Source organism: Primulina tabacum, chromosome 12, assembly GCF_025594145.1.
Source record: "Primulina tabacum isolate GXHZ01 chromosome 12, ASM2559414v2, whole genome shotgun sequence".
Taxonomy (NCBI): Eukaryota; Viridiplantae; Streptophyta; class Magnoliopsida; order Lamiales; family Gesneriaceae; genus Primulina; species Primulina tabacum.
Genome location: NC_134561.1, coordinates 2,552,530 through 2,578,347, shown reverse-complemented (window position 1 = coordinate 2,578,347; position 25,818 = coordinate 2,552,530). Strand labels below are relative to the sequence as shown.

Below are 25,818 nucleotides of genomic sequence, written 5' to 3'. Positions count from 1 at the left end.
CGCTAAAGTTATACGCCTTCCGAACGATATAAACATTAAACGATGTGTTTCTAATGATCTACAATCCTAGTCTCTTCCCCGAGTTATAGAATTAATCAACCAACAAAAAATTTATGGCCAGTAAATTGCAGAGAAATAAACACAGAGAAACACAATTAAATATAAAATGGAATTCAATCATATAAAATAATCACTTCAAATCATCGTATCCACAAAGCTACATCATTCTCTAGAATGGAAATTTAGTTCATCACAAAATCCAAGCGAAAACAAGACATATTCGTAGTTCTAGACATCGCTACACAGTAGAATATTGAAAATGAAGTAAAAGATAACAAATCCGAAGTGTCATCTTCGTCCCCGGATCCGCTGTTCTTCGTATTTGTGACTGTTCTTCGCACTCTGAATCTTCGTCTCGTGTATGCGCTCCGATTTCTCGTGCTTTTCTCCAATGATGGCTACCCCTCTTTCTGACCTAAGAGTCGTGCATATATACAATTATGGACGCATGGCGCGCGCGGTGGCGCATGATCTCGTGCGGCTGTGCGTGCCATACTGTCCGTGTGGCTTGCTGCTGCGTGCGCGCGGTCGCGCGAGAAGTGGTGCTGCCGCGCGCACCTCTCGGGACTTCATGTTCTTCTGTGCGCGCGCGGTCGCGCATGATGTTGCGCGGTGGCGCGCGTGCTACCGGTCCTCGCCTATGCTCTTGCGCGTGCAGTCGCGCGAGAAGTGGCGCTGCCGCGCGCGCCTCTCGGGTTGATGACTTGCATGTATGTGTGTAAGGCTCGAGATTTATTAGTCTTCATTGATGTGATATTCGGAAGATATGAGTATGCATGACATGTAATGAGAAGCACTAAATGAGATTACGAAGTGTTGCATAAAGTCTAGACCGCACCCGCGCTACGAACAAGACCGCACCCGCGGTTGATGGACAGAGAGTTGGAGATTAATTACGGAAGTGACACCGCACCCGCGGTGATAGACAGACCGCTCCCGCGGTTCTGCTACAGTGAGGTCAGCGCACCCGCGGTGCAAGACAGAGCGCACCCGCGGTCGCTGTTTCTGAAATTTTGGATGATGATCAATATGCCTAGCGCACCCGCGGTGTGAGAAATATCGCACCCGCGGTGAAACGTGCAGTAAGCACATTTAGCCATGTGCCTTACATGCAATGTGATATATATATATATATATATATATATATATACACCTGCATGCAATTCATGAGAAGGAAGGGAGGAAAGAGCCGAGGAAGTGCAAAAAAAGAATTGAAATATTCTTACGCCTTTTGTGAGAAATCCGTCCGTCTGTTTTTGAATTCGACTTCAGTACTGTGTTCCTATCGACGCAGGCTACAACTGGACGTAAGTTTCGTTACGTTTAGACATGATTTGAATTTATGATATTGTCAGAATTGAATATGAATCAGATATGATGTTTCTGCTACAGTAGACATGGTATAACTGAAGTCAGATTAAAGAATAGACTATTTATGAAATTGTTATGAATTTCAGAGTTGATTTAGTTGAGATTTTATATCAGAGTTGTGTTATTATTCAGATTATGAGTTGTACTGATACTGGTTATGAATTCTGGTATTATATCTGTGATGTTGAGATAGACGGGGTTATCGTGACTGTATTGTTATGCCGTCGAAACATCAGTAGATTGATATTGATCAGATTCAGTAATGATTTCGATTGTATCATGATATCATTGATATGAATTAGATTGTACCTTGTTCAGATATGGATCAGATTATATACCGATTTGAGTATCGATCAGAACAGGTTTTGAATCGAATTGTATACTGATATTGTATTTATACGATTGTCATTGCCAGACTGGTTATGGACAGATTGGAATACAAGACTTCGTCTTCGTCAGACCGGGAAGACAAAGGTATATTCATGTTTTGTTTTGGGGAAGACACAACTCAAATGAGATTCAATTTGAGTTGCCCAACAAAATCACATACTAGGGTTGTTGTTTACCTTTTGATATAATTGATTTGTTTATAGAATTATATTCAAATCTCTTGATATGACGATGCCTTGTTTATAGATTTATATTCAAGCATTTGACCTAGGAGAGTCATTGACAGACTTGCCAAACTAGATGTTCGGTGGTATCGACGCTTCGGACCAGATTCACTCCGATTGTAGACATTCGATACAGACATGACCGAAGTCTAGGAATAAGACGTACAGTTACCCCGATTGGGAGGGTAGGTGACAGACAGTGACGTCTTATTCACACCGGGATCCCTAGAGTTAGAGTCGAGTCGAGTCAAGATATGAATTGAATTGAGTTGCATGCTTATTTTATTTTGATTCCAGAGATTATGGAATCCATTGTTACTGCATGCTTATTTTGATTTGGTTTCCTAGACTATGAAACCTATTGTTATGAATTTTATGCATGATAATATGCTTTATGATTTATATTGTGTATATGCATGTATAAATGTTTTATACTGGGATTTATTCTCACCGGAGTATCCGGCTGTTGTCTTGTTTTGTATGTGTGCATGACAACAGGTGGGACAAGATCGAGGTCAAGAAGATGATGAGAGAAGATGAGTTAGAGTGGTGATTCCGGACTTATTGTCGACTTGGTTTAATACTTGAAATTTAGTAGTTGAACCTTAGACTAGTTTGAATAATTGTTGTACATTATTGTACTTTTATACTGAGATGTATAATAGATTGATTCCATTACCTTCCGCATTTTAAAGAAAAATTTTTAGACCCTGTTTATCTTAATTGATAATTAAATCCTAAAGATGATTAAGAAGATAATTAGCGTCCGGGTCCCCACAACAGGTGGTATCAGAGCGATAGATCCTTTAGACTGAGATAGAAGAGAATGAGCGGGGTAGAGTGAGTTTTCTTTCCTTGCATGTGTGTGCTAGCATGACATTATGCTTTACTGCTTTGAAATACATGTTTACCTGATTATCTGATTTGAGTTGGTATTATGTATTATTGAGTATGAATCAGATCTGATTCATGATCAGCAGTAAGATGATCAGAGAAAGATTAGAACAGATTTGTAGTATTTGAGTACTAATGGTTTGATAAGCAGATATACCTCCACGGAGAATTCCAGAAAGGGGTAGTGCTTCGACTGAACAGATAGATGTATCAGAAACTCAGATGGAAATACAGTTAGAAGAATTTCAGTTATTTCAGCCGCCGATTCTGAGTGGTGTCGAGACGTCTGAAGAGTGTGAGAACTGGTTTGATGACATAGAAATACTGTTTGATTTACTTGATTATTCAGATGAGCAGAGAATTAAACTGATATTCCACCAGTTACGAGAGACTGCCAGAAGTTGGTGGATTACAAGTAAAAGAATGCTAGAACAGAAAGGTACAGTGATTTCGTGGGAAATATTCAGAACTGAATTTTATCGAAGATTTTTCTCAGTTTCGTACCGGGAAGATAAAAGAGTAGAGTTTGAGAATTTGAGACAAGGCCAACTGAATATTGAAGAATATGTTGCGAAATTCTCTACTCTACTGCGTTTTGCTCCTCAGGTAATTGGAATGATGAAGCTGTAGCGGATCAGTTCATCAGAGGATTGAACTCGGAGATAGTTGCATTGATGAATATGCAACGACCTTACCATTTTGCTGATGCCTTGAGTAAAGCGAAGAGAGCGGAGGCGAGTCTGATTAGACAACTAAAAAGAGTGTGTGCGATGCAACCCCAGACACAGCAATCCCCTCTCCGATTTGATAAAGGCAGTACGAGTGGAAAGCAAGATTTGCGGAAAGCTCGAAAGAAGCCATTCAAGAAGTTGGGGAGCGGAATGGGTGGTTCGTCTAGCTCCTAGTAGTTCCAGCCCGAGTCATACTGGAGTATATTGCAGAACTTGCGGAGGGAGACATCCCACAGAGCAATGCCAGGGAGTGACTGGTAGTTGCCATATTTGTAGACAACCGGGACACCTTGCTAGAGTTTGTCCTCAGAAAAGTTCCCAAAGATTTTAGAGAGCAGAAGACCGAGGAACAGACACCGGACACACCTGATGATAGAGTAGCAGGTACTGTTCTTTTATGATTATATTGCATAGGTATTGATATATACTAATGCATTCCCTACGATTATCTTTGACTGAGTTGCATTGAGATACGCTGTATCTGTTGAGGCTGATTGTACTGTAGTATTGATTCCCTTACTTGTTGGAAAAGAAAGATTGACATCAGAGATTTCTGTGAAATATTGTATACTACAGTAAGATGAGAATGAGGTCGAGTTAGATTATGATGTGCTTGTATTTCTGAGTTGACCGCATTATTGATATTAATATGCTGAACAAGTACAGAACTATTATAGATTCTTGTCAGGAGAGTATAAGATTCAGACCAGATATGGCTGATGCGTAGAGATTTCACGGTAAGGATTCTAGATTCAGAATTCCTTTGATATTTGTGTTGTCTAGGGACTCGATTGTTACAGAAAGGAGCAGATGGCATCCTTATGTATTCAGTAGACATACTGAAATCGAGTCTAGCATTGGCAGATTTGCCAGTGATGTACGAGTTGGCTGATGTTGGCCCAGATAAGGTTTCAGATTTGTTTTATATCAGACAGATAGATTTCAGAATTGAATTGAGACCAGGTACTGTTTGTTTTATTAGAATTCAGTACGGAATGATATTGAATGTGCAGAATGTCACTGAATGAAGTGAAAGAATTGAAAGATCAGTAGAAGAGTACGGGCCAGGAGTTACATTTGATTTAGTGTTTCTCGGTGGTATATTTCCGTCTGTTCAGAGATATTCTGATGATTTCATGCTCGTTGTATCTATGACATTTTGATATATTGGTAGCATCTGATTGATTGAATCGAATATCTGAAGATTGTATTGAATACTCTGAGAACTATGATTATTGTATACAGAAATTTTCAGATAGGAATCCTGTTTGAAACAGATTGTATTCCGAGTATATGATATCTGAAGTTAGTATACTGATTGAATTTGACACAGTTGAGATTATGATCAGTGGCTGAGAATGATACCGATATCAGAAAGATCAGAAATTTCAGAAATGTCAGAATTGTCAGAAATTTATTTTTGGTCTGAATTGATAGATTATCGTATACGATTGTCGTTTTGTATATGCTTGAGTATTGTTATTGTTCTAAAACAGTATTTGAGACAGCTTATATTGTTTGGGGGCATATTATATTTGCAGATGATATATAGCAGTTGATCTGAACGACATGAAGATATGATTGATTAGTCAGAATTGACAGTATTGCCAGAAAATTGCAGTTTTATGAGTTTACTGAACTCACTAGATCCGTATACATTATTGATATTTCGAATCTGATTTGATATTACTGTTGTTCTGAATCCGTATGGGATACAGATTATTGTGAACCGTTGAGATTATATACAGTTCAATCCGAATCAGAGTTGAATTCGAGAATTTCAGTAGATCAGAGATTTAATCAGAATGTTCAGAGCTTAATTTCAATAATCAGAACCGAATACCAGGTAGGTACTTTTTTTAATTTATATTATTAACTGATTTGGTTGTACCAAATAGTTCGAATTGGAAATGACAGATAGGGTCAGAAGCGCACAGAAATAGATTCAGTAGTCATTCCGGTAACAGAAAGTATATGATAATTCGAACAAATAGTTTTGATATAGACAGATTAAATCAGTTATGGTAGAATTTATGCTGAAATGTTGGCAGAATTGTAGCTGAAATGTCTGAATCGTCCAATTAATGAAGATAGAAATCAGAAGAGTTATTACAGAATTTGTATATTCTGACTAGACATGGGGAGTATAATTCGATGAATTTCGTAATGAGATCACTATAATACTTCCAGATTGTGATAGGATATGATATGATTGACAGATTGTTCAATCTATATCTATGAGTTTGTACCAGATAACGTACAAACATGACCAAATGACACAGATCGATGTCAAAGAAAGAGTCAGACTGATCAGAATGTAGAACTAGACTATATCACACTATGATTTTGATTGAGGTTGTAATTGTGGTAGAATATACCATGAACTCATTCATATATTATCCACAGACTGACAGATAGCCAGAGTGTACTATCCGGATATTGAAAGATATCCAGGGAGTGGCAGTGCTGGATGCTAGCACCAGTTGATATGACATATTGTCACTGTGTGAATTATAGTATGATAATAGCCATCAGAAAAGTAATGAGATAGTTACAGATGATATAGTGTACAGTGAGTACTGCAGATTTCTTTGGTATAAGAATAATATCTCGGAGACACTTGAGATAAGATTTGATACAGTCAGAGATATGACAAAGAAAATGTAGCTAATTCAGAAGAGAATAAAGATAGCTCAGACCAGACAGACTTAATACGCCAACGTCGGATGATGACGATTGGTATTTGGGGCCGAAGATTTAATATATCCTTGACTGGGATAAACAGAATTGATATCAGCTAATGATATTGATTTGGTATGAGCCGTTGATTGGCATATACGAATGTTGTATAGCCAGTATTGTGAGATTGACTCGATCAGAGTTATTTCGAAGGGTGTTATGATATTATGCTCTTGAATTATTATTCCAATTTAGAATCACAGATCCGTACAAGAAAGATATTTCAGAATGAAGACTATTCTATTACTGGAAATACAGTAAGTGACAGGGCCTCAAAGAGACTATCTGAAAGACAGAACTTGGCATGAGATTAAGATTTCAGAATGGAGTTATTGAGATGAGTTTTGATTTAAACTCTGTATACAATTCTTCTGATATATCTGAATTGATTACTTGTGATTTCGAGGACGAAATCATTTCTTAGAGGGGGAGAAATGTAAGGCTCGAGATTTATTAGTCTTCATTGATGTGATATTCGGAAGATATGAGTATGCATGACAATGTAATGAGAAGCACTAAATGAGATTACGAAGTGTTGCATAAAGTCTAGACCGCACCCGCGCTACGAACAAGACCGCACCCGCGGTTGATGGACAGAGAGTTGGAGATTAATTACGGAAGTGACACCGCACCCGCGGTGCTAGACAGACCGCTCCCGCGGTTCTGCTACAGTGAGGTAAGCGCACCCGCGGTGCAAGACAGAGCGCACCCGCGGTCGCTGTTTCTGAAATTTTGGATGATGATCAATATGCCTAGCGCACCCGCGGTGTGAGAAATACCGCACCCGCGGTGAAACGTGCAGTAAGCACATTTAGCCATGTGCCTTACATGCAATGTGATCTATATATATATATATATATATACCTGCATGCAATTCATGAGAAGGAAGGGAGGAAAGAGCCGAGGAAGTGCAAAAAAAGAATTGAAATATTCTTACGCCTTTTGTGAGAAATCCGTCCGTCTGTTTTTGAATTCGACTTCAGTACTGTGTTCCTATCGACGCAGGCTACAACTGGACGTAAGTTTCGTTACGTTTAGACATGCAGAATTGAATATGAATCAGATATGATGTTTCTGCTACAGTAGACATGGTATAACTGAAGTCAGATTAAAGAATAGACTATTTATGAAATTGTTATGAATTTCAGAGTTGATTTAGTTGAGATTTTATATCAGAGTTGTGTTATTATTCAGATTATGAGTTGTACTGATACTGGTTATGAATTTTGGTATTATATCTGTGATGTTGAGATAGACGGGGTTATCGTGACTGTATTGTTATGCCGTCGAAACATCAGTAGATTGATATTGATCAGATTCAGTAATGATTTCGATTGTATCATGATATCATTGATATGAATTAGATTGTACCTTGTTCAGATATGGATCAGATTATATACCGATTTGAGTATCGATCAGAACAGGTTTTGAATCGAATTGTATACTGATATTGTATTTATACGATTGTCATTGTCAGACTGGTTATGGACATATTGGAATACAAGATTTCGTCTTCGTCAGACCGGGAAGACAAAGGTATATTCATGTTTTGTTTTGGGGAAGACACAACTCAAATGAGATTCAATTTGAGTTGCCCAACAAAATCACATACTAGGGTTGTTGTTTACCTTTTGATATAATTGATTTGTTTATAGAATTATATTCAAATCTCTTGATATGACGATGCCTTTTTTATAGATTTATATTCAAGCATTTGACCTAGGAGAGTCATTGGCAGACTTGCCAAACTAAATGTTCGGTGGTATCGACGCTTCGGACCAGATTCACTCCGATTGTAGACATTCGATACAGACATGACCGAAGTCTAGGAATAAGACGTACAATTACCCCGATTGGGAGGGTAGGTGACAGACAGTGACGTCTTATTCACACCGGGATCCCTAGAGTTAGAGTCGAGTCGAGTCAAGATATGAATCGAATTGAGTTGCATGCTTATTTTATTTTGATTCCAGAGATTATGGAATCCATTGTTACTGCATGCTTATTTTGATTTGGTTTCCTAGACTATGAAACCTATTGTTATGAATTTTATGCATGATAATATGCTTTATGATTTATATTGTGTATATGCATGTATACATGTTTTATACTGGGATTTATTCTCACCGGAGTATCCGGCTGTTGTCTTGTTTTGTATGTGTGCATGACAACAGGTGGGACAAGATCGAGGTCAAGAAGATGATGAGAGAAGATGAGTTAGAGTGGTGATTCCGGACTTATTGTCGACTTGGTTTAGTACTTGAAATTTAGTAGTTGAACCTTAGACTAGTTTGAATAATTGTTGTACATTATTGTACTTTTATACTGAGATGTATAATAGATTGATTCCATTACCTTCCGCATTTTAAAGAAAAATTTTTAGACCCTGTTTATCTTAATTGATAATTAAATCCTAAAGATGATTAAGAAGATAATTAGCGTCCGGGTCCCCACAATGTGCGCGCGGCTGCGCGTGAAGTGGCACGGCCGCGCGCGCACCTCTGTCCGTGGGTGTGCTCTCGGCTGCGCACTACTCTGTTTTCCTAGTCCACTTGGTTTCGTGTCCACTATTTTCTCCATTCCTGAAATGACAACAAAAACAAACCAAAAACGCATAATCCTGTTCTAAAAAAAGCATAATTCAGAATGGGTTCTAATGTAAATTAAGTGCAAATCTTACACTTATCAAACCCCCCAAACTTGAACTTTTGCTAGTCCCGAGCAAAATAGAATAAAAGTTAATAAATGAGGCAAAAAAAATTTATGCAAACTACTAAAGTCATGGATATGCGAAATGTGATATTGACCTTCGATTTATCTAGTCTCATGTAATTCACGATTTTTCAAGAGTCGCGTGTGTGTGGTATGTCAATGTTCGTTTATCCATTCGAATGCTCAAATAGAGTTGTAATACCCATTCGCCTTAAAGAATCAAGAAATCCCCAGTTCAGTTCAACTCACACTTCATCAACATATAAATTTGCATTCACAGCTTACATAGGACTTTATCGGTGATTAATTGGCTCGAAAGATAGTTAATCATAAGTAAGCAACAGAAGAACTCACACAATGAGATGCTTGCAAACAGGTGATTAAAGTCTGTACTTGATAACAATGTTTTTCAAGTATCCATAGGCTTGACTTGAACAACTTTTCTCCATTAGTATATTGGATAAATGTGACAAGGTTAATAGGTCTTGTAGGCTTGTAACGTTAGGCTACGGATCATGGCTACAATAAAGGTATGAAGATCAAGATTTGAGAGAAATAATTGAATTTTCATAATTCTCATCCTCATTTCATTCACCATCACTTTATTGCTTTCTTCCCAATCATATCCTCTATTTTCAATTTTTTCTTTTTCACCACTTTTGTTTGATTCATTCCCTTGATTCTTTTTCTTTTCCTTCTTTTTGTCTATTTTCAACTCCTCTTTGCACACTTCAAATTTTTTTTTTCAAGGAGTATTTGAATCATTACAACACCCATGAACTTATTTCTTTCAAAATTAGGTAAGACAATAAGTATATAAGCTTCATTAGGTAGTCGTTGTGGGATGTAGAATAGATACAAGTGGAGGCTAATTGTATGTCATTGACATACACCACTTGATTTTTTAGTAGGCTCAAAATGGGACACTAGGGATATTTATGTTCATTTGGTAGGCTCGAAGTCTCAAAATGGCTACAAAGATCGCCTAAATCATTCCTCTGTCACATATTATCCGTATTTTGCCTCGAAAAGTGTTCAAGCAAGTTTTAGATTTTCGTCAATCCATTAGTCAACTCATACAAACTAATCACATTCATTTGTTCAACAAAAAATTATATATGATGTAGGTACAAAAGAAATTCTAAGCATCTCAATTAATTCGAAGCTCAAAGGGCTACAATTGATAGTAAACAAAGAACAAAGGCTCAAAGATATTATGAAAAAAATTGCCTAAATCATTTCTATGTTTGCAAAAGTGTCAATCAATGTCATGTAAGAATTACCAAAAATCATATCTCCCTCATCTATTTAGCATCACAGGCATGCAACTTGTCTCTAAGCAACGATAGTATCAACGAACACGACAGTGCAAAATAATTGTGACTCCTAAGTTATCATGAACACATATATACTCCATGATCGCAATTCAATTTTCATCATCGGTCACACATTTTACTTATCCATGACTCTTCCTAACAAATCTAGCATGCAAAAATAAATAAAAGAACTAAGGAAGAAAAAAAAAACTCAATTTAACTACTGAACAATAATAAAAACAAGCAAATTCACCCCCCCCAAACTTAAAGTATGCATTGTCCTCAATGTATAGAAATAAAGAACACAACAACACATACCTCGTGCACGAGTGTCAGAACTCGGGGCTCGAGTCATCGTTCGCAGCATCTTCTTCATCATCGTCCATGGGCTGCGGCGGTGATAGATCTGGTGGTGGGTACTGTGGTGGCCAGGCTGGATGTGGTGGAAATGGGGCATCCTCGGGTCTCATCGGGGGAAAACGTTGGGCGAGCACCGATGTGAAGTCCATCATATGTGGGTTGGGGTGCTTGTTGGAGTGGATGCCTTGAGGTGGTGGAGTGTTTTGGGGGTGAATTTGGATAGGGAAGTGTTGGGTTTGTTGAGGAGAGGATTTTTGGAACAAATTTATGGAGGAGGCGGCTGCTTGTTATGAGAGAAGGAGAGGAGTGCTTAAAAAACGAGAAGTAGGGTACTTAAAGTAGGGGCTGTACGCGGCGCCCGCGGTTGCACGAGAAGTGGCGCGGCCGCGCGCGAGGTTCTGTCTTCCTGCAATAATTGAGCGCGCGCTGTAGCACGTGATGTGGCGCAGTCGCGCGCGCTCCTCTATTCTTGCCGCTGGGTCTGAGCGCGCTGCTGCGTGTGTTCTCGCGCGGTCGCTCGCATGCGTCTGTTCCCCATTTTTTTTATTTTAAATACCTACAAATATAAAAGGATTCAAATTAATACTTAAATAGAGAAAATTTAAATAAATAAAATTAAAAAAATAACTGAAATAAAATAGTAAGACGAATGCTAAAAATAATTGTGGGTTGCCTCCCACATAGCGCTTGGTTTAACGTCGTCAGCCCGACTGTCACCAGTCTGTTCATTTTGGTTCGCTCAACTTGACATTGTCGATATTCCTTACTTCAGTCCCATAGTAAGGCTTAACCCGCTGTCCATTCACCTTGAAGGTTCTCCCATCACTGCACTTTAGCTTGATAGCCCCATAAGGATACACTGCTTCCACAACAAATGGCCCTGACCAACGCGACTTCAACTTACCAGGAAACAACTTCAGACGCGAATTGAATAACAATACTTGCTGTCCCGGTTTGAGCTCCCTTCGGACAATGATTTTGTCATGCCACTTCTTAGTATGCTCTTTGTAGATCTTGGCATTTTCATAAGCGTCATTTCGGAATTCATCCATCTCACTTAACTTCAGTTTTCTAACATCTCCCGAAGCTTGCAAATCAAAATTTAATTTCTTCACAGCCCAAAATGCTCTATGCTCCAATTCCAACGGCAAATGACATGCTTTGCCAAAGACCAGCCTATAGGGAAACATCCCAATAGGTGTCTTGAACGCAGTCCGATAGGCCCACAATGCATCATCTAACTTAATGGCCCAATCCTTCCGGTTTGTGTTGACAGTTTTTTCCAGTATTTGTTTAATTTCCCGGTTGGATACCTCAGCTAGTCCATTTGCCTGAGGATGGTATGCTAGGGCCACTTTGTGTTTCACACTGTATTTAGCCAAAAGTGAGTTGAAAAATTATTGCAAAAATGCGTACCTTCGTCATTTATGATGGCTCTCGGTGTTCCAAACCTTGTGAAGATGTTCTTATGCACGAATTTAGCTACAATATGAGCGTCATTAGTATTGATGGTGATTGCTTCCACCCATTTCAAAACATAATCCACAGCTAATAAAATATAGGATTTACCAAAAGAAGGCGGAAAGGGTTCCATGAAATCTATACCCCAAACGTCAAAAAGTTCCACTTCCAAAACATTTGTCAGTGGTAATTCGTGATGCCTAGAGATGTTTCCTGACCTTTGGCATCTATCACATGATTTTACTAAAGTATAGCTATCTTTAAACAAACTCGGCCAATAAAAATCAGATTGCAATACCTTAGCTGCTGTTCGTGAAACTCCAAAATGTCCACCATATCGTGAAGAATGGCATTTCTCCAGAATTTGATGTGCTTCGATACCCTCCACGCATCTCCTAATCACTTGGTCAGCACACCTCTTATACACAAATAGATCATCCCAATAATAGAACTTGATATCATGGACGAACTTCTTCTTTTGATGATAGCTCAAATCTGGAAGAAGGGTACCACAAGACAAAAAATTTGCTATATCAACAAACCAAGGAATTACCGTGTTTACCTCAAAGAGTTGCTCATATGGGAATATTTCTTGTATAGCTCCCTCTTCTTTCTTATCCTCATGCTCAAGCCTTGAGAATTGGTCAGCTACTTGATTCTCACTACCTTTTTTATCCTTAACCTCAAAGTCAAATTCTTTAATAGCAAAATCCACCTTATCAAGCGTGGTTTTGCATCCTTCTTGGCGAATAGGTAGCGGATAGCTGCATGGTCAGTGAAAACGATTACCTTTGTGCCAATCAAATAAGGTCTGAATTTGTCAAAGGCAAATACTACTGCAAGCATCTCCTTCTCAGTCGTAGTGTAATTTTACTGTGCAGCGTCCATTGTGCGGCTTGCGTAGTAAATTGCCCTAAACATCTTTTCCCTTCTTTGGCCTAAGACAGCGCCCACTGCATAATCACTTGCATCACACATTAGCTCAAAAGGCTCCTTCCAGTCCGGCACTATCATGATCGGTTCAGTCACCAATGCCATTTTGATCTTCTCGAATACCTGCAAACAATTATCATCCAATATAAAAGTCGACTCTTTTTAAAGCAAGTTACACAGGGGTTTAGTAATCTTAGAAAAATCTCTAATAAATCTACGATAAAACCCCGCATGTCCTAGAAAGTTCCTTATTCCCTTGATGTTCCTTGGTGGGGGAAGTTTTTCGATTGCAACGACTTTAGCTCGGTCCACCTCTAATCCCTTAGAAGACACTTTATGTCCAAGAACAATACCCTCTTGGACCATAAAGTGACACTTCTCCCAATTAAGAACTAAGTTCTTATCCTGACATCTCTGCAAAACAAGGAATAAGTTATGTAAACAATGATCAAACGACGAACCAAATACCGAAAAGTCATCCATGAAGACTTCCATTATTTCCTCCACCATATCTGCAAATATGGCCATCATGCACCCCTGGAAAGTAGCAGGTGCATTGCATAGCCCAAACGGAATTCTCCTAAAAGCAAACGTGCCATAGGGACACGTGAAAGTAGTCTTCTCCTGATATTCTGGCGCTATAGCAATTTGGTTATAACCTGAATAACCATCTAAAAAGCAATAATGACAATAGCCAACAAGTCTATCAAGCATTAGATCAATAAAAGGCAGTGGAAAATGATCTTTACGTGTAGCATTGTTCAACTTTCTATAATCAATACATACTCGCCAACCAGTTACAGTACGAGTAGAAATCAGTTCATCATTTTCGTTTCTAACCACAGTTATTCCACCCTTTTTAGGCACAACTTGTACAGGAGATACCCAACTACTATCAGAAATAGCATAAATTACACTAGCATTCAGTAATTTCAGTACCTCATTTTTCACAACCTCTTTCATTACTGGATTCAATCTTCTCTGATGATCCACATAAGGAGTATATGACTCCCCCATCAAAATTTTATGCATGCATATAGTAGGGCTAATCCCCCTAATATCAGAAATCGACCATCCTAAAGCAATTTTAAATTTCCTCAATACTCTCAATAATTTATCTTTTTCAGTACAAGTAAGAGAGGAAGAGATGATTACCGGATATATCGACTTTTCACCTAAAAATGCATAGCAAAGGTGGCTTGGTAGTTCTTTCAATTCAGGGGAAGGTTGTTTTACCTCAACTTTCTCATTTACATTCAACTCTTCAATCGGTGCATCTTTTCTCTTTTCTTTCTTCAGTGCCTCAAGAGCCACCAGTTGCTCTTTTACCTCCCAATTGTCTTCATCAACATTTACTGTAGCACTTGTCAAACAGCTCTCCAAAGGATCCCTTGTTCCTGCACATTCAAGAGACATACATGAGTCTATAACATCGATGCTTTTACAAGTACTTACCTCATTTGATCCCTTCATGGCGTGACAAATGTTAAAAATGATTGCTTCTCCACCACCTCTCAAGGTGAGTTCACCCTTATGCACATCTATCAATGCCCTCTCAGTTGCCAGAAACGGTCTCCCAAAGATTAATGGAGCATCATGATCTTCCTCCATATCTAAAATCACAAAATCAGCAGGAAAAATAAATTTATCTACTTTTACCAGTACATCCTCGACTATCCCACGTGGATACGTGAGACTTCTGTCTGCAAGTTGTAAGGTGATCGTAGTTGGTTTAACTTCTCCAAGCTCCAGTTCTCTGTAGATAGAAAATGACATCAAATTAATACTTGCTCCCAAATCACATAAAGCTTTACTACATTTAGAACTACCAATAAAGCAAGGAATAGTAAAACTCCCTGGATCTTTTAATTTCTGTGGTAGCTTCTTTTGCAGTATGGCGCTACATTCTTCTGTCAGTTTCAAAGTCTCAAACTCCTGCATCTTCCTCTTCTTAGACATCACATCTTTAATAAACTTTGCATAATTCGGCATTTGCTCCAAAGCATCAGCAAATGGTATGTTGATGTGTATCTTCTTAAAAATCTCTAAAAATTTTGCAAACTGATCATCCAAATTCTTCTTTTTGAATCTCTGAGGATAAGGAAGAGTCGGCTTAAATACTGGAGGTTGTTCAACTTCAACTTCAGCTTTGGATCCCTCAGTTTCTTCTTCTTCAACTGTCTTCTCCTTATCCATTCTCTCCTTAGGACTTTGTACTTCTAACTCCTTTCCACTCCTTAAAGTGACTGCCTTGCACTGCTATTTTGGATTTACTTCGGTGTTACTAGGAAATTGGCCCCTATTCTGATCTCTCAAAGTGTTGGCCAACTGCCCAATTTGCGTCTCCAAAGATTGGCACCCATATTTCCCATGTGAGTCTTCATGTTGTCAAGACGAGACTCAGTCCTTGCCATCCTCTTTCTAGATTCAGCCACAAACGTTCCCACTAAATCTTCAAATGAAGGCTTTGCTTCCCCCTTTGATGTATTGAACCCCGGTGGAGGATTCAACACATTTTTATTATTCGCATAAGAAAAATTTTCATGATTTCTCAATCCTGGATGATAATGTATTAGGGGGAGGGTTACCTCGATATCCTCCGAATCTACCAAAATTTCGGTTGTTGATATACTGAGCTTCTTCAGGAAGATCTTGTTCTTCAGCAACAATCGATGGACCCTCAGTCTCTGCTGTGCTCACTTTGTTCATAGCTGCTAGTTGTGTGGTCAGTGCAGATACCTGTGCAGTGAGTGATGTAATGGGGTCCACAGCATACACTCCGGCTGTTCTTTTTACTCCGCCCCTTTCAGACGGCCAATGATAGCTATTTATCGTCATCTGTTCAAGCAAGTCATAAACTTGCTCGGGAGATTTATCAAAGATCGTGCCACCAGCTGCGGTATCCACTGTTCCTCTTGTTTGCCCATTTAGACCGTTGTAGAATAATTCAATTTGCACCCAGTCCTCAAAACCATGGTTCGGGCATTTCCTCAACAGCTCCTTGTATCTCTCCCATGCTTCATACAACTGCTCAAAATCAGTATGCCTGAACGTGCTAATCTCGATCTTCAATTGTGCAGACTTTGCAGGGGGAAAGTACTTTGCCAGAAATTTCGTCGCCAGCTCCTGCCATGTCGTGATACTTCCCAAGGGAAGCGATTGGAGCCATCCTCTTGCTTGATACCTGAGAGAAAATGGAAACAAACGCAGTCTAATAATATCATCAGGAACATTATTAATCTTTACTGTATCCGTTATCTCCAAGAAGGTCCTCAAATGAACATGAGAATCAGAAGTGGCTGTTCCAGCAAACTGGTTTTGTTGAACCTATATTGATTAGAGCAGGCTTCAACTCGAAATTATTGGCGTTGATGGTCCCTCTTGCAATACCAGAGTAATGATTGTTGATCACTGGTCAGAAGTGATCTCTGATAGGTATAGCCTCTGGCGGGATATGTCTGTCATTTTCTCTGTGTTCAACCATTGCTTGGATCTCTTCCCTTCTTGCTTTTCTTAATTTTCTCCCAGTTCTTTTGATCTCCGGGTCAAAAATCAGCAAGTCTGAGTTTTGCGATCTTAGCAAACACTGTCAAGCAGGAAAAAATGAAAAACTCAATCAATATAAAATAAAATAAAAAATAAAAGCTCTAAATTAAAATCTAGACTAATTGGTAACAATACTGATATAAATTCAAATTTGACACTCCCCGGCAACGGCGCCAAAAACTTATTGCGTGTTTTCTTGAATGCTCGCAAGCGCACGATGTCAAGTTATAGTAAAATGTAATTTTGAGTGCAAGTGTCGATCCCACGAGGAGTGTGTAAAAAAAATATATCAATGCTTGTAATTAAAATAGTCTCAATTTTATTTAGAATAATCAATAACCAGATTGGTTTGTTTGAACGAATTAATTAAAAACACAGGATTAATCTAATCACCGAATTGAAGAATAACAATTAGAGAGAACATCTAGAGAAATGATTTCACCAAGTTTCCACGACAATTATTCCCAGTTAAATTTATATTCCTGAATTCCAATTATTTAATGGCCAAGAACACTTAATTATTTTATTCCCCCTTTCCCAAGTGACGAATAAATTGTATCAATCAAACTTCGATTCAATTATTTTTAATAAAATCTAACTTTAATTGATAAATACAAACGATGTTCTTACCTAAGCCTCGCTAAAGTTATACGCCTTCCGAACGATATAAACATTAAACGATGTGTTTCTAATGATCTACAATCCTAGTCCCTTTCCCGAGTTATAGAATTAATCAACCAACAAACAATTTATGGCCAGTAAATTGCAGAGAAATAAACACAGAGAAACACAATTAAATATAAAATGGAATTCAATCATATAAAATAATCACTTCAAATCATCGTATCCACAAAGCTACATCATTCTCTAGAATGGAAATTTAGTTCATCACGAAATCCAAGCGAAAACAAGACATATTCGTAGTTCTAGACATCGCTACACAGTAGAATATTGAAAATGAAGGAAAAGATAACAAATCCGAAGTGTCGTCTCCGTCCTCGGATCCGCTGTTCTTCGTATTTGTGACTGTTCTTCGCACTCTGAATCTTTGTCTCGTGTATGCGCTCCGATTTCTCGTGCTTTTCTCCAATGATGGCTGCCCCTCTTTTTGACCTAAGAGTCGTGCATATATACAATTCTGGACGCATGTCGCGCGCGGTGGCGCATGATCTCGTGCGGCTGTGCGTGCCATACTGTCCGTGTGGCTTGCTGCTGCGTGCACGCGGTCGCGCGAGAAGTGGTGCTGCCGCGCACGCCTCTCGGGACTTCATGTTCTTCTGTGCGCGCGCGGTCGCGCATGATGTTGCGCGGTGGCGCGCGTGCTACTGGTCCTCGCCTATGCTCTTGCGTGCGCGGTCGCGCGAGAAGTGGCGCTGTCGCGCGCGCCTCTTGGGTTGATGACTTGCGTGTATGCGCGCGCGGATGCGCGTGAAGTGGCGCGGCCGTGCGCGCACCTCTGTCCGTGGGTGTGCTCTCGGCTGCGCACTACTCTATTTTCCTAGTCCACTTGGTTTCGTGTCCACTATTTTCTCCATTCCTGAAATGACAACAAAAACAAACCAAAAACGCATAATTCTGATCGAAACAAGCATAATTCAGAATGGATTCTAATGTAAATTAAGTGCAAATCTTGCACTTATCAATGGCCGTTATGTCCTCTTCTTCCTGATGCAGCATGTGATCTTTGTCCTTCTTGTCCACGTCCTACTCCATGACCACTTCCTCAAGGACGATCCCACACCAATCAGGATATCCAATCAGTGGAAAACAAGATTCTGCATTATGCCCATTTCTTTTGCAGATTGGACATACCATTCCCTTTTCCATGTTTTCTACTCGTCCTTTAGATCTTTTTGTTTCTTGAATAGCAAACGCCATAGGTCCACTCCGTTGTTCCTTCCCACGAGCTATGCTATGAACTCGCTCCTTTTGAATGATCAATATGGCATATGCACGGTTCAAACTTGGCAGTGGCTCTGTTAATATTGGAATTTGGACCTAACTCAACCCCAAAAGCTAGCTCAAGGGGGAAGAATTGTCCAAGACCATATATACACCTTCCAGGTATTTTATCCAACCGATGTGGGACAACTAACAGGCTCGCTGCTCAAAATATTGGAACGTGTTTTCCCATAGTTTGAATCATCCAACCCCATCAAGAACGGATGCAGTCCCTCTTCCTCACGCCTCTTGTTTAATTCTGGGTCGATATTACACTTACATCCACCACATCGGCAAGTTGGGTATTGCTCGTTGTCACCCAATTCTTCCCATATCATCTTCAATTCCACAGTAATTCATATTAGTCATTCCTTGTTGCTTACACTCAGCCAGCTCTGATTTGAGTTGTTGAATGCATGGTCTATTCCCCACCGAGAACCGTTCCATGATGTCGTCCACGGGTTCTTTGCAATTTCCAAATAAGTTATAATCGAGCACAAATTTGGTTCACTTGTGTTCAGAATCCATGACACCAACATGGATTTCACTGTCTACCAATCATCTTGTTCCATAGAATCGTCCGACTGCTGTGTTATCAAATCGTGACAAGGCCAAATTTTTTCTTGGCCAGCGGTTCTATCCTCATCGCTCGCGCCCATTTGTCGTAGTTCTCGCCTTCAGCTGAACTGATGATATTTCCTGGATGATCACTAGCCGATATATGATATGGTGATGTGCTCTTGTTTGTCATTCCCTCTAGACTTTTCATAATTTAAAGGATATGCTAAATAATAAAATATTTCACAATTTTTACATTCCAATGTTATATCTCAATACCACATTCGCATTTGAATATAGGGATGACAATTTTTAGAACTCAATGGAGAATCTGATACCCGACCCGAATAGAGGAGGGCATATGGAGTGGAATTTTTACCCGATTAAATAAATAGATAATCAGGTAGGGAGATTTTAGGACATAAGGATGGAGGATAGAACTCATACCCGACTCGAATATCCGATTAAATATATACATACATATATATATATATATATTTATATTTATATATATGTAAGTATTTATTTGTTTTAAAAAATATTAATTTATTATAATTTTGTTGAATAATGTTGGTTAAATGACGAATAAAAATATTAGTATAAAGTTAATATTATTTTTATTGGAAAATGGAATTGGAATAAAGTATTTATAATATTTTGTTATTTTTAATTTGTTTCTTATTATTTTCTTAAGAATTTGATAAATAAGTATAATTTTATCGAAATAATTCAAATTTGAAAAAAATACAATCGTATATGAGAATAAAATATTTAAGCATAATGTGTGTGTATATATATATATATATAATGTGTGCTCACAATTGAAATTCTTTTATAAATATACACAATTAGCACACAAAACATGTGCAGGTTGTCAAGTTCCCCTCACTATGCCAAATTCAGTTCACCTTGACATGTCATGAGTGCTACATTCAATTCATCCGACATGCTTCAATTATGGCCACATATATTAATCTCTACTAATTGGTTAACTTCAAATGTTCGAATTATTTGTTTAACAAATAAATTAATTGTGTGAATATTTACAGCAAAACCACATGTTAATGGCAATAATTTCATATTTAAATTTTGTTGATGGGAATCTAGTCAATACGCTGGAATGAGGATTTATATGGTTGGTTCCTATGTAATTGTCAATATATTACATCTATTTTGTCGAATTTCAGTTTTATTAAGATATTTTTATATTTTTTTATCATTTCTCTTTTTTTACGATGAGACGATGACATGAAATTGACTTGCTCTCAACATTGCTCACGTATACAATATCATATCAGTATTTACTATGAAAAATGACTAAAAACGCCAATAATTGAAAGAAACATGATTAAGACTCAGTTTTGATAATTGCGAAGAGACGAACGAACATACATAACTAAAATTACAATTTTCCTTCGTGAATTGTGTAAGTAATAACATTGATATATTTTTATTTGATAAATATGGATAAGACCGCATTTATATATATTTGGTTCATATTTTATTGGTGTACCGACTAACATGGTTCGTCAGAAAAGTGGCTGATGCGGCCGGAACGCTCGTTCTGGAACGGGAACGATCACCGCCTTTCCAAAGTTCCAGGACAAATCGGTGATTGATTTGTAGCGCTGTTCTTCGATGTTATAGCAGCGTTTTAATGGTGGAACGGAACAGTAGCGGTCGGAACGGAACGTAAAAGTGCTAAGTGGATGTACCATCTTCAGCAAGATTCACATGAATCCACCGATCAAAAGGTTTTCTTTGTGTTTTTAATCCAGGTTTTTAATCATCAATTGCATTTGATGAAACTTCTCATTATTATTCTCGAATTTATGTTTGTGTAGAATTCAGGTTGTTGCATCGGGAATTGGGTGTCGAAGAACATATAAGATGTCTTGGATTGAGATGAAATCTAAAAATTCAAATGAGAGCTAATTATGGATCGATGAGTTACAATTGTGACTCTCAACATGTTGGTTATGATCCGACTGGATATCAATCAAGTGGATATTGATATCAGGCTAATTACAATTCTAGACATGATTCTTTTGATAAATCATTTGATTTTTCAACATATGGTACACATGGAATTAGATATCATGAATTGGATTATGGGTCGTCTCAATATATTGGTGATAGATACAATGAATCTTTATCATATATATGGCGTGGTGTTGAACGTCGTGGTCCCGAGTATAGATCTTCAAGTACAGCTTAGTTCTAGTGGGTATCGTGGATTCGGATACTATAATCGTCGTGACAAAACATAATTACAAAATCAATCATCCCATTCTAATGATATTTCGTCATCTGAATCTAATCAATATCCCAATGAACAATTACGTCAATATCCAAATGTTCGAAATCAATTTAATCAACGTGATACTCACGGAGAATATAAAAATGATTTCGCTCCTCCGATCACTCCTCATGGTATTAACTTTGGTAAGTTATAATTTTTATCGTGTATTTCTTATTGTGCTATTAATGTAAAATAATTTTGTATTTATATATTAATTTGTAATAACTTTATATATTTTATGTTTTAGTATAATGTAATTTAGATTTAAATTTTTTTACTAATTTTTTGAATTTATTAAATTTTTTTATACAACAGTTTCGTGACATTAGAACTGAAACAGTAGTTGTCATTTCAAGCACCACAAACGTTCCGACGAACCATACCGACTAATTCAAGAACAAATTTTAGGAACCAATTGATCACCTAATGTGTAATTAGTTTTAATTAGATAGTTAACTTGGTGTATTCATCTTAGATCTGCAATTATCTTTTAGGAGGTCTTAATCTACTCTCACTCGCTCCTCCTTTTGTTCTATGTTGTTATTATCTTTTAATTACTGGTCTTCTATTTACTGGTATAGTCAGTCAAATCCCCGTCTTAATTTGGTGGCGTTTCCCTTCTTTTTTTAAAACAAGAAAATATTTTTGGGTCCAATAATTTGTCTTTTTTATGGTTTTGTTCACCAACTTTTAAGTTTTTGGTTTTGATATAATAATTTCTGAATTTCGACTATTTTGATTCACCTGCGGTCGAAATATTCAATTTTTGCTAAAAATGCTAATTAGATGATAATTAAAGTACATTTTGATGTCACAATCATCAAATGATTCCGGATAAATGCATAGAACTTGTAAAATTTGTTTGGTTTTTTAGACTTTTTTATGTTAAATTACTTCTAAATAAATTGATTTTCCTTAAACAAAATCAAAAAATATTCAAATTTTTGAAAACTTTAGCTTCAGTAATCGTCTAATCAACGTTTTTCGACCTAAAAAAAAAAAGAAAGAACACTCTGATAGTAAATAGATCAAAATAGTCAAAATTCAGAAACTATTATACCATCGTCAAAAATTAAAAATTAATAGACCTAAAATTGGACCATAAAAATATTTTTTTTAGAAAAAAATCACTCAATTAGTTGGTAGCCAGCAACCCATTTACCATGTTCAAATAACATAATGATCATATGTGAGAGTTTAATATTTTTCCAACTGTGTTATCCACAAAACATGAAAGAAAATCTCAGTCCAAAACTGTACAATTTCCTCTTCTTCTTTTTCTTTGTACTTGCCATAATGTGAGCAAATTGAGTAGTGAAACCCTAGTGTTGATCAAACTGCGGAAAGCCTTCTCCCCACACGTTTCGATCTCTACAATGCAACCCTCCAGTTCATGCAGTTTCTTCGACACAGTTCTGGCTTCTTCAACTTTCTTACTCAAAGCCCACAAATTTTCCATATTGATTTCTTCGATTTTTCGGATACCCACTTCGATCTTCGAATTCTTGGTCCATATCCCAGACTTCAGCCCCATGTAAGATCGTTTTCTGATAGCAAATGACGCAGAAATCCCACCAAAAAGGGAAACCGAAACCAGACTTGTCACCTGAAGAACATCCTCTATAGTTTGGATAAGCTCTGATTCGCCGTCGTCATGCGGAGCAGGAACGGAGAATCCCCCGACTCTGCAACGGAGATCCGAGACGAGTTTACCGATTTGGATACCGAGTCTGTTCAGGCTCTTCAAACAGGAATCGATATCCGAACCATCTCTCCTCCGAACCGCCATCTCCGTGGCCGAGCACTCGTCCTTCAGACTCAAAACCAGAGTCTGGAACCTCCCGTAGACGTCGACGAAGCGAAGGAAGTCCTCGAGAAGTCGCTCGATGAAAGCGGAGAACTCTCCTCTCCGTAGCAAGTCGCGGGTCCGAGGAAGCTGGAGAAGATCCACGAGCGAGTCATGGACCGCGTTGAGCCGCTTCAAGCCATCGCAGAGCCAAGCGGAATCCCGGGAGGCGGATCCGGAGCCGATCCACGAGTGGATATGGGCGATCCCAGCTTCGAGTTGGGAAACTGTGGGGTGGGATCTGCAGGGGAGACTGGTGGATCGGTTGTGGAGGGTTTTCGGGGGTTTTGAGGAGCTGTGGGAATGCTGGTTTGGGAACGAAAGAGATCTGCGGAACCTGTTCGCCATTTTTGCGGCCATTTTTGCTCTGAAGATTGGTGCTGACACCGATTCTTTGGAATGAAAAGGAAGTAAGTTGGAGTTGTGTATATACATATGTGTATATGTAATGGGGAATGTGTGGATGAGCAATAATAACAAGCAACTAGCAAGCATTTATTTCATAAATCCGCATCTTCAAAATGTGATTTTTTATGTTTGATTATTTAGCATTTTCGTTTTTTATATTTTTAAATTTCAGTTTTAACATATTAAATTTTTTTTATATTTTTTAATTTTTTTTGACATGATGTTAAATTGACAGTCATAGCAATAACGTTAACGTATATAATATCACATCAACACTTAAAATAAAAAAAGATTAAAATTTCAAAAAAATCGAAAATACAGAACTAAGACAAAAATTTGATACAGAACCAATTTTCGGTTCGAAAAAATTTGTGTGAGAAGTCTCATGAATCGTATTTTGTGAGACATATATCTTATTTGGGTCATCCATTAAAATATATTACTTTTTATGCTAAGAATATTAATTTTTATTGTGAATATCGGTATGGTTGACCCGTCTCATAGATAAAGATTCGTGAGACTGTCTCACAAGAGACTTACTCTTTCCGGTTTTGGTCAATTAAATTGTTAAAGTATAGTTTATGTATGTTAACTTTTACTTTTTTACTATTTTGATTCAATTTTTGACGTGACATATGATAAATCAGTAATTTTCGATATGATATCAATACTTTTCGATATCATATCATTAATTTTTAATTTCATACAAACATTTATTTGAATGGTCAATTTCATCTTTAAGAACTATTTGACTTGATTCTTATTTTCTAGAGCTGATTGTTTTTTTCTTCCCAAACTTTATAGCAATGGCGGATAGCTAAGAATTCAATAATTAGTTGGAATTTTTGTTGGTTACAATGAACATTTGAATATATAAGTTTCAATTTTATTTATTTATTTTATGCTTTTCGGTTGAATTTATTTATTTTATTTTATTCTTTCCAACTAACTTTCCTTAGTTTAATGTTTTGATGTGGCAAAATTAATATTCTAATTTAAAATTATAGTTGGTTCCAATATTGAATATAGTTAATTATGGGCAGTGGAATGTTATGTAATAAACCATTTTCATCAATAATTTATAAGCACGTTTTTAGCATTGTTTGGCGAACGTGGATATATTGCACGTTTTTCTTAGTATTATTATTTTTTTCGAAACATACGTTTTTTAGTATTGGTTTTGTGAAAGTGGAGATATTTACGTCACTTGGTGGAGATGGCACTTAACTAACAAACGAATGGTGGGGGCACAAACAATATATGTAGAAACTTTTGGACGAAAGTTGCCATTTTGGAAACAAATTATAAAGTTTATATGATTTTATAGCATATTACTAATTATATACAAGTAAATGTACAAATGAACATTCTAGAAGGGTGGGAATAAACCATATAGATTTTTTTAAAAAAAAAAATTTACTGAAATCTATTTGTCATTCACTATACCGAGACACTTTTAAAATCCATGATTTCAACTCTTTGGATCTATTTGGATGAACAAAATTCAAGTAGATTTCAATCTACTCAATAGTAAGTGTAGTGTAGGACTGAATGCTTACCGCTTTATCAAAAACTGTAGCTGGGTGGTAATGGTGCAACTCAAATCTTTTAAACCGCACAGCAGCTCAAGCATCACGGTTCGATCGCTCTACTACGTAGGGATAATTATTGCACCCAACAATCTCCCTCCCAATAATTGCACTCCTTGCAATCAATGTGAATCGAACTCATGATTTTGGCTCTGATACCAATTGTAGGATCGAGTGCTTACCGTTTTACCAAAATCTATAGCTGGTGGTAATGGTGCAACTCAAATCTTTTAAACCGCACAGCAGCTCAAGTACCATGGTTCGATCGCTAGAGCAAGCAAGAACAATTATTGCATCCAACATGTAGTGGATTTCAAATACACACAAGATGAGCACTATTCGAAATCCATTATTCGAATTAAATATCATCATTCGAATCTAATTCACTTCTCCTAGCACAACCTAAAATTTTTAATTAGATTCTTGAGAAATAAGTT

General features: G+C 37.6%; 1 protein-coding gene across 1 annotated transcript; it reads right to left on the bottom strand.

The window, feature by feature from the left end:
• Positions 1-11,522: 11,522 nt before the first annotated feature.
• LOC142521315 (uncharacterized) lies at positions 11,523-15,387 on the bottom strand. Its single transcript, XM_075624534.1, has 6 exons — positions 13,978-15,387; positions 13,851-13,862; positions 13,224-13,314; positions 12,675-12,954; positions 12,249-12,485; positions 11,523-12,165 (listed from the first exon to the last, which is right to left on the bottom strand). Exons 1-6 carry the CDS (start codon positions 15,385-15,387, stop codon positions 11,523-11,525), a joined length of 2,673 nt encoding a protein of 890 aa, XP_075480649.1.
• Between the last annotated feature and the right edge of the window lie 10,431 nt (positions 15,388-25,818).